Here is a 15,250-nt window from a genome sequence, read left to right as displayed (position 1 = left end):
TATATCTAGATCTCAAACTGCAGGACTGGAATTTGTTTTGAGACTTTGCATTAAGCGTGACTATGTTAAAACATATTTTGATGTGGAAATTGTCCTGCTGAATGGAGCATGGGAAGAGTCGTTTTTGCCACTTTTGCACATAGTACTTCCAATCAGTATATTATTTTCAAACATGTTTGCATTAGTTTGCCTTATTTGGTAGGTTGAATCTCAGTGCATTCTTAGATTTTTAAAGATATGATTGTGCCCTGCCTTTGTCACTACTGTGCAAAAATCTCATGTATTGACTTCAGAATCTGCACTTATATATAAAGGCTGTGCTGTCTTTAAAGAAACATGTCATATGTAGTAGCATTGTCTCGTGTTCAAATATGGCAGATTTGTATTTACTAGACTTTGGTGAGCCTTAGGTGGCAGCAGACATTGCATTTGCTGAAGAGTACAACCGACTGCGTATGCTCCTTGCCTTGGTTTATTGCTTAGACCTGCAAGAGTTATTCGTCAAAAAAATAATGAAGAAAAAAAGCTGCACTTACCTGCTACAAAACCAATGAATATGAGTGCAGCAAAAACTGTTCAATGTGCTCAGAACCAGTCTCTGGATCCTTTTAGTAATAATAACAATTCAGTGCTACTCACTGATCTACCTTTCAGGACCAGATCAAGAAACAGTGCAGTTTTGAAATCTAGTGACAAATGCTCACCAGGACATGATATGTACGGACTGCCTTTTTTACCTTTAATCCTTTATTAGAAATTTGAAGTGTACGTTATATTTGATGATTTTGATGAAATTATATTGTGCTTTTGGGAAAAAGATGAATACAGACATTGTAAAGTTTGTCCAGGGGCAGGTATCTATTTTTAATAAGACCTTTTAGAACAATTGGAATAATATTCCATAAAGGTGTTTCAATTAATAGTGCAAACTATACAACTTGTATGCAAAGAGAAATAGATTGGCTCCTATGTAATGATTGTATAGTTTCATGCAAGTTCAGATTACCTAGACATTTAAAGAATAGTTACTGATTACTATTGGAACCAAAGTTTTAGTAACGATTCACAGGACCTTGTCACTTCTCGCCAGAGGGGAGCCCATCCCTCTGAGGATAAGGAGGGGAGTCCACTATGCAAAAATCCCTCTGGGGTGACGGAAAACAGGACCTCACAGGGACAGTCTCCCCTGATGGGGACAAGGACACACGTTCAATGGTGGAACTTCTTAAACCCCTTGCCTTTGAGAGCATGAAATCTGTGAGGTCCTTCGAGAACCAACCTGAAAATACTGTTTGTTACTGCAATATTCCCTCCTTTACACACTTAGGACTTAATAACACTAAGACGAGGAGGAAAAACGGAAGATACAGAGTAATACTAAGTCATCTCCCAAAAGTACTGTGAAGAGGAAGATTGAAGGAGTGATACAAACAACAACTTTTCCAAGTCTGGGAAGAGGTGGCCCCAAGGAGGCATGAAGAATACTCTACTGATACAAAAGATGGGCTATGGCCCTCCGCTGGGGAGGACCCAGATACAGGACATAAAAACCAAGAAGCGACTAAGGAGAATCCGGCATGAAGTCTGTGAGCCCCGGGAGATTCAACGCTTGGAGTGAGGAAGTGAGCAGAAAGAGCTGGTCCTTGGTTGTGAGGACACTTTGGAGCAGTTGGTGGAGCCCTCCGTAGTCAGACGGAGACATGGCCTAGGCAGATACCAAGAGTGAAGAGTACCTCAGGAGTAATCTCCCTTGTCACAATAACTACAAGAGAGATATCCAGGATAAAGATTGCTACGGGAGTAGTCTCCCTCAGGGTTTATCAAAACCATGGCAAAAGCCAAGGACATTACGAGAGTGATCTTCCTTGTTGCAATCAACAAGAAAAAGAGAAGGAAAGCCCAGGAATATATACAACACTGAGAAAGAATAATTGTTGGACATTTAACCAAGCCCAAAGAAATCCCAGGGAGGAATTACAAGAGCTTATCGGAACTGTTACGAGAGACTATTATAAATCAGCCCTTAATGCTGTACCAATTGGACCAGGAGAAGGGAGTCATTCTCTTGGCTTCATTTCTGTTTGCTGAATACCTTTGATTAGTGGTAGGGTCAGAGTAAAAAGTTTTGGACAGAGGACTGATTATTTAGTTGGACAACCACCCTGACGACGAGCACCTAAAACACAATTCAGTAAGGTAAGGCAAGCCTTCTAGGTATAGGGAAAGATGGACCCTTTTCTCATTATTCAAATAAAATCTTTAGTTTGAAATGCCACCCCTCTGTCCAACTCCTCCTTCTTACATACCACATATGGTGTCAGAGTGGGATCTAGACAACCTGATAAAGAGTTGGGCCGCACAATACCTTTGACCAACCCACCATCCTCGTTAGAAGTAAAAACCGACACACGTCCCAGTGGTTGGTGGAGCTCCACATTCTGATGGACTTGAGCCCTATGAACACCCTAACACCAACGGAACTAGTTTGGGCCTCACCTTCTTAACCTTAAATTCCCAGCCCATTTTACCTTTCAGGAAAAGCGCAGAGGGGGAACAATTACAAAATCTTTAGTCCAAGATGGCAATGGACAAGGTTTTTCTTAGTCTAAGTTTCCACATAAACCTGATTCACAGGTTTTCAGTCTATGTAATCCCGCCGGGTGAGCCTAGGAGGAAAACTGGATTAATTGTTCTTTCCCTTGTTCACCATGAAAAAAAATTCAGAATTATTCTCCTAAACTATTCCTCAACCTATTGAAATCCAGGGCGTGGGGGGGGGGGGGGGGGGGATTGCCTATCTACTGTACAACGTCTTTCCAGGGGAATCATTAGATCAGGAGATTGGAAAACCCGGTCTAGAAAATTCAGAGAGAAAATAAGGTTAATACCCATCTTTCCCAACCGAGAGACATAATTCATAGACTACCACTTCTCTGGCCTCCCATCGGAATAGTTTCTCAGTGGAATATGAAGGGGAGGAAGAACAAATTAGCCCGGCAAGCACCAAACATTGCGCAGAGTGGTTTGAGACCTCCAAACACCTATACAGGAAATAGAACCATCAGGGATGTCTGGAAATAGGGAACCCTTTTCTGATACTCCAAGTGGAGAACGTAAGGGCAGCCATGTAACACCCTCTCTAACCCTAACACCCACCAAGGCATGCTATTCGTGTAATGAATTCCGGCATCCAACGAGGTATTGTCACCTAAATTTGAGCTCTTGTTCCTCCTCACAATATAGACAAAATCCCCAAAAGATCAGGGCGGTCCAGGAAGAAAGTCTTAGGCTGTCTTTGCCACTGCCCTCTATGCTCAGACATCGACACCAGTGTCAACTTTCAGAAAAGAGGACTCAGGTTATTCTTTCCCTAAAGGGAATAAATCAAGGGAAAAGGTCAAAATCAATTATTTCTATACAGGACACCAAAACACCTATAGAGTGCCCGCCACTATCCAACAAATAAAGGTGTGGGCCCAACTAGATAGTAGGAGCAAAGAATGTGCCAAATGCAACACATTAATACCCCTGTGGTGGCAGGGAAGTTAGGAGCATCCACAGACACTGAGATTTAACCCAGATTAAAATCCCAGTAACAATCCTGGGAAAAGAGAGGTGGATAACAGTTACGGTAATTCCTAGACTACCACCCGGTTATTCATAGGCAGCAACGTACCACAGTTCCATCAGTGGTTGTTCCAGATTACCCAGATAGACCTTAAAATAAAATCTCTGGGGTCTGGCAACCATAAATCATAGGGAACCATTTTTGGTCAGAAAGAATGAACAAGGGGAAGCTAATAGGCCAAGGGGAAGGGCATGTGACGATTCACAGGATCTTGTCACTTCTCTCCAGAGGGGAGACCTTCCCTGTGAGGCTAAAGAGGTAAGCCCGCTACACAGAATCCCCTTACGGGTGGAAGAGAATGGGAATTTACAGGGAGAGACTCCCCTCATGGGGACAAGGACTCCCGCTCTGTGATGGAACTACCTTATCCCTTTGCCTTTGAGAGCATGACATCCTTGAGGTCCTGAAAGCACTACTGTTTGTTATTGCAATATTCCCTAATCGTTCTACTTGAGGACACCCACTGTTTCAATGTTCAGAAAACCTCCTTCATGTTTAAACATGTTTGCAATACAAATACATGTGTTTAAAGCCTCATACTAGGTCAAGAAGAAGAATAGATTGTTTGCAGCTCTAAATGATTGCATTCTGCAGTCTTCTATTTCTCTTTTTTTAACATACACATTTGCTCCATATTTTTGTATGTATTTATGTTTCGTAGTATTGGTGGGTGTAAGGAAGGGGTATTTACAAATAATGTTTCTGTATGAAAAAAAGAAATATGTCGAAAAACAGACAAGGAAAATATAAATGAAAATGAATATAGATCTGAAATTAAGAACATTACCACTGAAAGATTTGCTTTGCAAATTGCTTCATGAGCATATAAAAAATTCTAAATGATAAGATTTGAACAGTCTTTTAAAGTGTGTAGGCAGCCCAATTGAGGATGTACGCTTATACCAAAAGATTAACTCCCAAATAGAATTGCAAAAGATAACAATTGATATTTTCTTCTTTGGGGAAAATTAGATGATCTAGTTTTACACATTAGAAATGATTACCCAGTATGGGGTATTAATTTAAAAAACAATGTTATGACTTATGAAGAACTTTTACTGTGACAGAGCTCCTGTGCATCTTTGTACATGCAATATGCTTGAGGATGTTTCAGACTGTTCCATTATGTACTACTATAACTTGGCATGAACAATAAAACTGCCTGAAATAAAAGAAGATAATTCGATTTACTTAATATTGTGTAAAACTTAGGTAACATTTAAAATGAGTGTCCAGGTTGCCCTATAATCGGTTAATTAAACTTTCTGTATTTCATATATCATGCATTTTAAAAAAATATTTTTTTAAAAAATTTAGGATTAGAAAAGCTGTATGATGGGAAATGTATGTCTAAGATGGTTTTTGAAATTTACAAAGTGTACTTCTTGAAGGAATACATTTGAATGTATTTTTGGTTAAAATGTATAGAAGTGATTTTATTGATGATTTTTTCATTTAATTTACTTAATAAACACCACAAAGTAGCAGAATGCAGTGATTAATCAACAGAAATGTACCTTGGACAGAAAAGGAACGTGTAAGAAGAATATATGTAAAAGGGAAGCTTAGTTCACGTTTCTTTTTGTATTTTAGACCACAGCAACTCTCTTTTAATCCCATGTTCAGTTTGAATGATAAAGGAAATATGAATTATTTTATGTGAATTTGTTTTCTCTCCAATGCATAGTTATTCCAATTTTCAGCCAAATTATTAAAATTATAAACCATAGAAAGTTGGGTAGTAAGAATACATGTTATTTTAGCAGTACTGGTATTATAGGCACAAACAGGTGGTACATACAGATTTCTCTTAGATATGCTTACTGAATGTTACACAATTATCAACATATCCATATTTTTATTCAATATTCTTGTTCTGCAGATCAAAACCTTTGTACAAAAATTAACATATACAGTAAAGAAGATAATGTCAGTTTACAGAGTATTAAAAACCAATGTGTACTATTATTAGTTTTTTTAACAGAATTATTGAACACATGAAAAATATTTCAGTAATTTATTTTAAAAGAAAAAAGACATCAGAAATGTGAAAAGGGCATAAATATCAGAACAACAGACCTATATACATTAGAATGTATAGCATAATAAAACATTTTAAATTCAGTAAAAGAACATTGTTTAAAGTGAAGCTAAGGTAATGAGGTAATGCAACAAAACCCCAGAAATCCGGTAGGTGTTGGAAGCAATGCCACGTTTACTCCCTGTTCTTTGCTACGCAGCTCATGACCACAATGATGTCAGAGATGACATCACTGATGACAGCATTTATGAGATCAATGGCGATGATATGATGTTATGCATAATGCGCCTGTACACAAGTGTTTCTAAGCGCGACAAGACAAGGGAGGGAGGACATAAGGAGGACAAAACAACTATCTTACTAGGCCTTGTGTCATTGCTGTTCATCTGTATATATAGCGAGTCATGTGTACATTACTGTTAAAATATACCTTATACTATCTATAAAATATACCTTATACTATGTCTATGTTTGAGGAAGAAGTCCATACTGTAAAGTAGGATGTTTATAAATGAAACTATAGGTTACGATTATTAAATCACTCCTAAACCAATATATGCATTTTTAGCCAAGCACATTTTCTATACCAAAGAAATGTTTTCATTGATATTCATACTATAACAAGTATAAAGAGTACTATAAATAGAGTACTGTGCATGTATTTTAATTTTAAAAGTTGTTCATATATTTTTTAAAGTGATTTTGTTTACATTTCCCTTTTATGAATTTTAACCCATAAGGTGTCCCTGTTGTCAGATGTTAATGCAAAGTAATACATAATGTAAATGTTTCTTGCTTTTTCACATTATAAATCATAAACATATATTTAAGTCTAGATAAAGTTATTGGTCTTTTAATAATAAAAAGACCTACAAATAAATTCCTATTGTATTCATTGTATTTCTTGACATATGTTTAAACTTTTCAATCATATACTGCTCATACCGTTTTTTTGGAAAGTGTACATTCCAATGTTTTATATTAATATTTGTTTCACTGTTTTTCACGCAAATGCACTTTTGGAAGTAAAATATTAAACAATAGGCAAACCATATTTGCCTATGTGGTGTCTAAATACTAGTGAGTTTTCCTGTGTCATTATGATAGTCCAGTAAAATTAAATCTAATACAGCTTTTGAGTCCATTGATATGTATACAATGATTCCCCTCTAGAAATGTCATATTTAGTTACAGCCACTGATGACCTCATAAGTGATGTTATTGGTGATATCATGCATGATGTAATCTGTGATGTTATCGTTGTGGTCATGGGCTGAGCAACAGGGAACACAGAGTTAAGATGGCATTGCTTCCAAGAACTGCTACATTTCTGGGGTTTTGCTGTGTTAAATTAAATAAACTTAATGTCACTTTAAACAAGGTTTTTTTATTGATAGATATGTAGATTTATATATGATCATACATTACGCTATGCGTGATGCTGTAAATTAGGCTTCTATGTAGGCTCTATTGTATATTAAGTACAACAACGTTTTGCACATTTCATTGACTAAAAAGCTAAATGCTTTGGTCTTAAAATTCAAAAACTTACTTTAACCACCTTTGCTGCCATTGCCTTTGGCTTTTCAGACTGCCCGTAACTGTTCACCAGCCCTAAAATCCATGGGTGAGCAATACAGCCCCGGCCAATGGGCATGCTTCCCCTTTTGTAGTCTTCTCATTAAAGAATGCCTAAAATAACAAATTAAGAAACATAAATGTAATAAATAAATATAATGTATGGACACAGAATTCCTTTAATAGTCACTGTCAACGGTTTGCCACTAGGCCCACACCTAACCAGCCATGCTCCACTAACCTTAGGTACCTTAGGTTGGGATCTAGACTGGAAAAATTCCAACTCCACCCAACTACCGACAATGTCATCCCATTCTCACTCAAGAAGAAAGATAAACTAAAGTCTAACAACGATAATCCCACCAAGAATTTATCACACCAAATAACTGCGTGCCTCCCGCCTAACAGATCTGATGTTGACATCCCACACATCAAAGGTTTATTAATAAATGCCAGATCCATGGTAGCTCACGCCTTAGAAATTGCTTACCTCATTGTAGCAAACCAACAACACTTCCTAGCCATAACTGAGACCTGGCTGCATGCAGCATCGGGCCCAATCTTGACACTACCTATTCCAGAAAACTACACCTTACTAAGGATATAGCGACTGTCCGAGGAGGCGGCATCACCTTCATTGCCAAAACCAAACTAGGACTAAGGGCCCTCCCACAGCACCGATTCCCTACAGGAGAACTCTTGACTGTTAAATTGCCACTCAAAGCGTCACGTGCCTTAACCATGCATCTTATATACAGACCACCAGGCCCTATCTCAACCTTTGAGGAAGATATTACCTCACTACTCACCACAAACCCGAAACCTAGCTCACAAATCATACTATTAGGAAACCTCAATCTAGTCCTCAATGAACCGAAAGACGATAATGCCTCAGTACTCGCCAGCACCATCACCGAACTAGGCTTCACCCACTGCATCAACTCCCCTACTCATAATAAAGAAAGAACGCGAGACTGGTTAGCCAATCTAAATTGTGATATCAACATTATATCCATTGAACCCTTTGTCTGGACCGACCATCATCTCATTTCCTTCACCCTACAAAAAACAGTCTCCTACTTAATTCGAACATCCAATCTGTGCCCCCGGCACACACCAGAAGCAAGCGTAATATGACAGTGGAGAAACGAATACTGTATCTCCTACCTATTACCAACCCTACCCCCAATAGTTCTGACCCCTCAGCTCTAGTAGAGCTATACAACGATACTATGAAACACGCCATTGACAAAATAGCACCACCGAAATTGTGCAAAGGCAAGTCTGGTGCACACTTAAATTCCTGGCTCACCGCCAATCTTAAAGCATGACGATGACACTCAGATTCTCATCCCCAACCCCATCACAGGAAATCACAACATTTGACTCAACCATGCTTAATAAAATCTACCTTATTATCCAAGCCTGGATGGCCACTCAAGGCCTTTGTCTGAACGATGAAAAGACAGAGCTTCTTCTCATTGGCTCAATACCTAGACTAAACTTAGCAACAATTTGAAATCATTCAATATTGATGGTAACATTATCCCAGTAATGTTACCATTGCTCATAGAGCCCTGTGAGGCAACCGCTCCGGACACACACTGAAGGGATCACCCCCTGGTTAAAGAGCAGGTTTAACCCGGTGCCCAGAGCGTCCGCCCTATACAGTCACAGGTGGCAGCGAGGACGTCCTGTCGCAGCATTAAACACACCATTTTGCCCTAGACCCCATATGACCCGGCTCCACACGCTGCCTAACAAGAGATTGCCGAGCTGAAGACCGACATAGGCAAGCAGGTCCTCCCCCCACTGCCCACAAGGCCCCACGAGGTGTCCATAGCTAAAACACATCTGGAAGGTACCCGAACTAAAGAGCTGGGTTGCCCTGGGTCCACTCGCACAAGGACAGAGGCTTACGCCCTCAACAATAACAGCACTGAGGGTGGTGCAGGCGCCTCAGCACCGTACTAGACACATCAATCGCCCCAGAATTTGCCAGACCCAGCCCTGCACACCCCTACCCAAGGATTGCCAAACTGAGGACCGCAACACCTATACTTAGGTCCAACCCCAAAGTGAAAATGAGACCCACGCCATGAGGTCTGATCCATGGAAACACGTTGCCACACTTGACCCAAAACCCCCAGTGTCACAACGGAACTCGGGGGCAAGGGAATGGGATAACACACAGCATTGAACAATACTGGCGAGGGCAAGAAGGCAAGACAGGAATAGGATTGTGTATGAAGCTGGTTTACCCGGGGTGCTTGCTAGTTGAAGGAAGAAAATAAAGGCGATAGGCACGCTAAACGCCAACACCTGGATACGGGCCTTCACCAACGGGATGGCACAGGACACCACACGAGCCCGAGACTCAGCAGCGGCGGAGAGACAGGTGCATTTAACGGCCCCAGGAAACAAGCAAGTAAGCCATAGATTACCACGGCTGTAAAAACATGGTATGAAGAAATGAGCCAGACCAAGGATGTTGCCCGCAGGACCTGTATGACCACTAACACGGGCTCCCAGGCTATAGAACGTGCAGACGACAAGAGGTCCTGCCAAGAGCCAGAGAGTGCCTAACGGCAGACATAGCAACAGTCAAAGACGGGGGACACAATCCACTCGGGGCACAGCACAGACAGTGCATACTAACGCTTACTGCAGCCCTCTGGAGGACAATACTCCCAAGCACCAACTATCCCTGTGGCGCCATAGAAGAACGGGGAAGCAGGACTTGTACGCTACAGAAGAGCTGGACTTTGATGTATAAACAGGGCTGCGCAATGTCGGTGAGAGGAGGCAAGGCCAAGAGCAAGCAGCCCACTATGGACGTTTTTGCCAAGACGCAACAGACTCCTACTGGCCCGGCACAAGGCGCGGTAGCCTCGTCTGTAGAAGGTACCCCGGCAAAAGAGGACCATCTGATCCTAACAGCCATCACACAGTTAAAAGCCTCATGGGGGACAGCAATGGCGGACCTGAGAACTGCCCTGGAAACCAAAATAGATGCAGTGGGAATAGAGGTCACCTTGCTGCGACAAGATGTGAGAGCGCTGGCGGAAAGAACAAGCGGCCTAGAGAGCGCGGTAAAAACCAACACAGAAACCAGCACAAGCAATGCAAAGGAGGTCCACATACTGAAGCAACAGGTGGCTAACCTCGAGAACCGAGGGAAAGAGGCTGAGGGAAGAGCGAGACGTAACAACATACGTGTGGTCGGCCTGCCAGAGTGGGAGGAAGGCCAGGACCCCACGGACTATGTGGAGAATATGATCCTGCAAGAGATAGGAGCCGACAAGCTTTCACAATGATTTACTGTTGAACGAGCGCACAGGGCCCTGATGAGGAAACCACGACCCGGGGGCCCCCCTCAGGCAATAATAGCAAAAATCCTGAACTACAAAGACACAGAGCGAAGATCTTGGAGTATTTTCGCAAAGGTGGAACGATAAAGAGGGCATCTGCAACCATCACAGTATATCCTGATTAAACCATGCTGGTGCAGAGGCAGCGTTATAGCTATGTGGCGGTCAAGAGGAGACTGCGCACAGCTGGAATCAAGTACATGCTTTTGTATCCTGCGAAGCTCAAAGTCCTGCATAAAAGTAGGGCGTATTTTTTTGATACCCCTGAGGAAGCGGCGGCATGGCTGGACATGCAGGGATGCCCGGACCGACATGAGGAGCAAGATCGTGAGGATCACGATAAGTGATGGGGATACATCATGTTTAATAACAGGATGGGGGGGAGGCCTGGAAAAGACAGTGGTACAGAAAACAGGGTAGGGGCGAAGACAGATAATATTGAAAATTGCAATATGGGATTCTTGGACTTGTTGGACCACAATATAAGATGCAAAAGTAAATTGGGTAGCACTAAGCGCGTCGAATTTAAAGCAAACAGGAGCAGCAAGATGAAGGCAACCTACCCCCCGGAAGTAGTCGTAGGACAGCCATTAGGGTGACTTCACCCTGCTGAGCCGCGAGTACAGGCTATTGCCAGAAAAGGGATGCGGGGGTGCCTGAGATCCAGGGATGGAGCAGGGCAACAGTTGGGGAGGGTGCTGAGGGGGGAGGGAATGAGGGGGGAGTGAGTTGGTGCAGGGAAGGGAAGGCAGGTGGGAGGTAGGAGGGAGGGTGGTTTGGGTGTTTTATGTGTTTTTAGTTAGGGGAAGTTTAAGTTGGGAAACGAGCCTACGCGGAAGGGAAATACACTTGGTCTTGGACTGCACTTGTGGTGGGAGGAGCGGGACCCTAACAAGTCATGGGGGATCTTAAGATAATTACTTGGAACATCAGAGGGCTTAATAGCTATCTAAAGAGGAATAAGGTTATGCTGTACCTACACAGACAGAAAATAGATATAGCCCTGCTGCAGGAGACTCACCTGACGCAGGATAAGATGGAGATGATCCGGAAGAAATGGAGGGGGACTGTAGTGGGCTCATATTCGGCTTATGCTAGGGGAGTGATCATCTGGGTGGCGCCGCATGTCCCGTTTCAGCTGTTACAGACGACAATGGAGTCGGACGGGAGGATGGTCATAATGAGAGGACTGGTGGAAAACAGGGAGAGAAGCATTATAAATACGTATGCCCCGAACTAGAACACGGCAGCATATTTTAGAACCTTGTGTAGCAAACTTAGCACGTGCGTGGGAGGGGCGGTGATTTGGGGAGGAGACTTTAATTGCGTGTTAAACCCTAAGGTAGACAGATCAGATGGTAAAATGGATAGACCTGCCCCAGCCGCTAAAGCGCTGCAGACATTGTTGGAGGATTTCGGGTTTGAGGATGTATGGAGGTCACACCACCCCCAAGAGAGACACTATTCAGCTCCACAAATACTACATACTAGGTTGGACTATATGTTTGCTACACAGGAGCTAATGAGAGATTACGCAGACGGAATACAAAGCGAGGGTCCTCTCAGAACACTCGCCATTAATCCTGGGGTGGCAATATCGACCCCCGAGAGCAAGGATTCCGACATGGTGCCTCAGAGCAGAGGCGCTAAAAGACACAATTTTTAGGGAGGATATGAGGGAGGAGATTGTAAACTACTTTGAGATCAATACTGGCAGTGTGGATTCAGCAGGTACGCTTTGGGAGGCCTTTAAAGTGGGGATGAGGGGGGTAGCTATAGCAAAGTCTAAGGGGCTACAAGGAGGGGTCCTGGCTGACCTAAAACATAAGGAGAAGGAGTTAGAAGAACAAGTTACTCTCTTACCTGGTAACGTTCTTTCGATCGGATGGTCCGACGACGTATTCCATATCTATGACAGTAATCACCACAGCTGTGCTGCTTCGGAAAATCTTACGGCGTCTGCGTCCTGCGTCGATGACATCGATACACCGCTCTCAAGGACCTCCTCTGACGGCCGACGTCACTGGATGTTATAAGTAGGACGCACGACGCCCGTAGCCTCAGTTGTAGTTTTTTCCCAGAACGTGTGGCACCAGTCTTCTGCCAGTCTGACCACACAAAGCCTTGCGGAAACGTAAGCTGCAATCGCATAAGAAAATCTGTAGCGGGGAAGGCAGGGAGGGAGCCATATGGAATACGTCGTCGGACCATCTCATCGAAAGAACGTTACCAGGTAAGAGAGTAACTTGTTCTTTGAGGGAATCGGGTCTTCCGACGTATTCCATATCTATGACAGACTCCCAAAGCAGTACCAATGCAAGGAGGTGGGAAAGGAATTTAGAATACAGAAATTTAGAATGCCCAATCAAATTGCAGAGCAAAGGACCGCCTTGCCAAAGGCCAGATCCTGCCCACCGATGGAATCGAGGGAGTAGTAACGTACAAAAGTATGGACCGAAGCCCAGGTGGCTGCATCACAGATGTTACGAATAGGAACACCCCTCTGTAGGGCAGTAGAGGCAGCCATACCCCTGGTAGAATGGGCCCGCAAGCCGACCGGTGGGTCCTTGCCCGCCAAGCGGTAACATTCAGAAATTGCCAGAATAATCCAGCGAGACAAAGTCTGCTTAGTCACAGCTCGTCCCAAACGCTTTCCAGCGTAACTAATGAAGAGTTGATTGTCCACTCTGACCCGGGACATGCGTGAAATATAAAAGCTTAAAGCTCTCCTAGGATCGAGCCTATGGAGCCTCTCCTCTTCCTTACCAGGATGCAGAGGAGGATAAAATGCCGGAAGAATAACCTTCTGGCCTAAATGAAATTCCGACACCACCTTCGGAAGAAAGGAAGGACGAACTCTAAGGACAACCCTGTCCTTATGAAATACAGTGAAGGGTGGCTTAACTGAAAGTGCCTGCAACTCACTCACTCTGTGAGCGGAAGTGACCGCAACCAAAAATACAGTTTTAAGAGTTAACAGTCTCAAAGGGCACGAATGGAAAGGCTCAAACGGAGCACCCATCAGAAACTTGAGGACAATGTTCAAATCTCAACCGGGCACCTGGAAAGTTGACGTAGGGAACACATTAGTGAGCCCTTTTAGAAACTGAGAAATTAAAGGGATTGTCATGATCTCTGCTTCCAAAAGGTCAGGGTTTTTCCAACTCCCTTGGAAGCAGATCCATAACCCAGGTTCCGAGTGCTAACCAGTCCCAATTGGGACCTTTTGGACCCAGTCCTGGCGCCAGTGGCACCAGGCTCATAAATATGCCCAGTCCCAGCGCTTGAAGCGCCGGGCTCATAATGCTTGGGTGGACTTACCTGCAGCAGACCATGCTGCTTATTTGCCTGCCAGTTGAGCCTCTGATCCTCTTCTGTTTGGAACTACTTTTCCTGTTGGGTGGGGCTGGAGCCACTCCCTAGATTCAGAACACTGGAACTCTTCTGGAAGGCAGGAACTCTTTTCTTACTTAGGCGTGGCTGTGGAAGGAGACACCTAAGCACTACAGGAGGCTATTTAAACCACACCCGGTGGATGAATCTTGCTTTGCGTTATTCTGCACCCTCTGCAGCAGTACGCTCATCGTGTCTTCTGCATCCGGTCCTGGGCCTAAGGAAAAAGGCTTACCATCCTGAATCCAGTCTTCAGCAACACCTATAAAGACAAGAAAGAACAGGTTAGCATTCCGGCATCTGAAAGGAAAAAGGCTTACCATCCTGAATCCAGTCTTCAGCAACACCTATAAAGACAAGAAAGAACAGGTTAGCATTCCGGCATCTGAAAGGCAAAGGCTTACCTACTCTTCGTGCGCTCCGGAGGTCTTCACACTGCATTCCGGCATCTGAAAGACAAAAGCTTACCAACTCTTCGCACGCTCCGGAGGCCGTCGGCGCTGCATCCCGCATCTGAAAGACAAAACAAGGTGCGTTTAAAGACATTGGGGAACTTTAATACTCACGTGCCATTACTCCTTTCCACATCTAACCCAGTGGGTATCCCGGCACCCTGCAGCCGCTCCGAACTTGTACCTGCAAAATAAAAAGACAGTTAGAGCGCATCGTGAAGCTGGCAACAAGCGCTTACTTACGTGCTTCCAGGCGCTTCTATTCATCACACGGGCTCCATCTTCAACTCACTTCAGCCCGTCATCTGCCATCGCCGGAACCCTGCAAAACAAGAGACATCATTATTCAAGACTTTAAAGACATTTGAGTTACTCGAAACTTACCGTTCGTGCAGTAAACGACGGACAGCAGACCTCTGAAGTCAAGAGGCCTGCGCTACCTATCCAGTGAAGGAACTGGTTACAGCACCCTGCCCCGAGGCAGATGGAGAGCTCGGCATTCACTTACCTAAGGTGAGAGCGTTAACCTGTGGGGGTCTACAGGAGAGGAGAAGAGGAAAGAGATAGGGACACCCCAATAACCCCAGTTCATTAACCCCGTATTTTCTATCTGCAGACATCTTACTCTGCACGTCAGGCATACAGGGCACAGAGGTCCAGCCCAAAGAGCCAACCGGGTGCTGCACATCACCTTTGAAGATACGGTAGTCGCCCAGTCAAGACCGGCGCCTCTGCGAGAATCAGGTGAGCGTTACAGGGATTTTAAAATAAGAACACTCTTCAGACG

General features: G+C 43.7%; 1 protein-coding gene across 6 annotated transcripts in view; it reads right to left on the bottom strand.

Moving 5' to 3' along the window:
- Nucleotides 1–15,250, bottom strand: part of ACD (ACD shelterin complex subunit and telomerase recruitment factor) — a 1,158,043-nt gene that overhangs the window by 1,053,710 nt on the left and 89,083 nt on the right. For 5 of the 6 annotated variants that reach the window (XM_069613510.1, XM_069613508.1, XM_069613512.1 and 2 more), the window contains one exon: nt 7,222–7,361. In XM_069613510.1, the coding sequence (XP_069469611.1) occupies nt 7,222–7,326 (105 nt within the window). In that variant the 5' untranslated portion in view covers nt 7,327–7,361. Of the gene's footprint in view, nt 1–7,221; nt 7,362–11,639; nt 11,964–15,250 lie in introns of those variants that run through there. The other variant, XM_069613509.1, reaches the window with a different exon arrangement.

The sequence above is a fragment of the Ambystoma mexicanum genome, chromosome 5p, assembly GCF_040938575.1.
Source record: "Ambystoma mexicanum isolate Mex_15411 chromosome 5p, UKY_AmexF1_1, whole genome shotgun sequence".
Classification (NCBI taxonomy): Eukaryota; Metazoa; Chordata; class Amphibia; order Caudata; family Ambystomatidae; genus Ambystoma; species Ambystoma mexicanum.
This window is presented reverse-complemented; position numbering and strand designations above follow the sequence as displayed.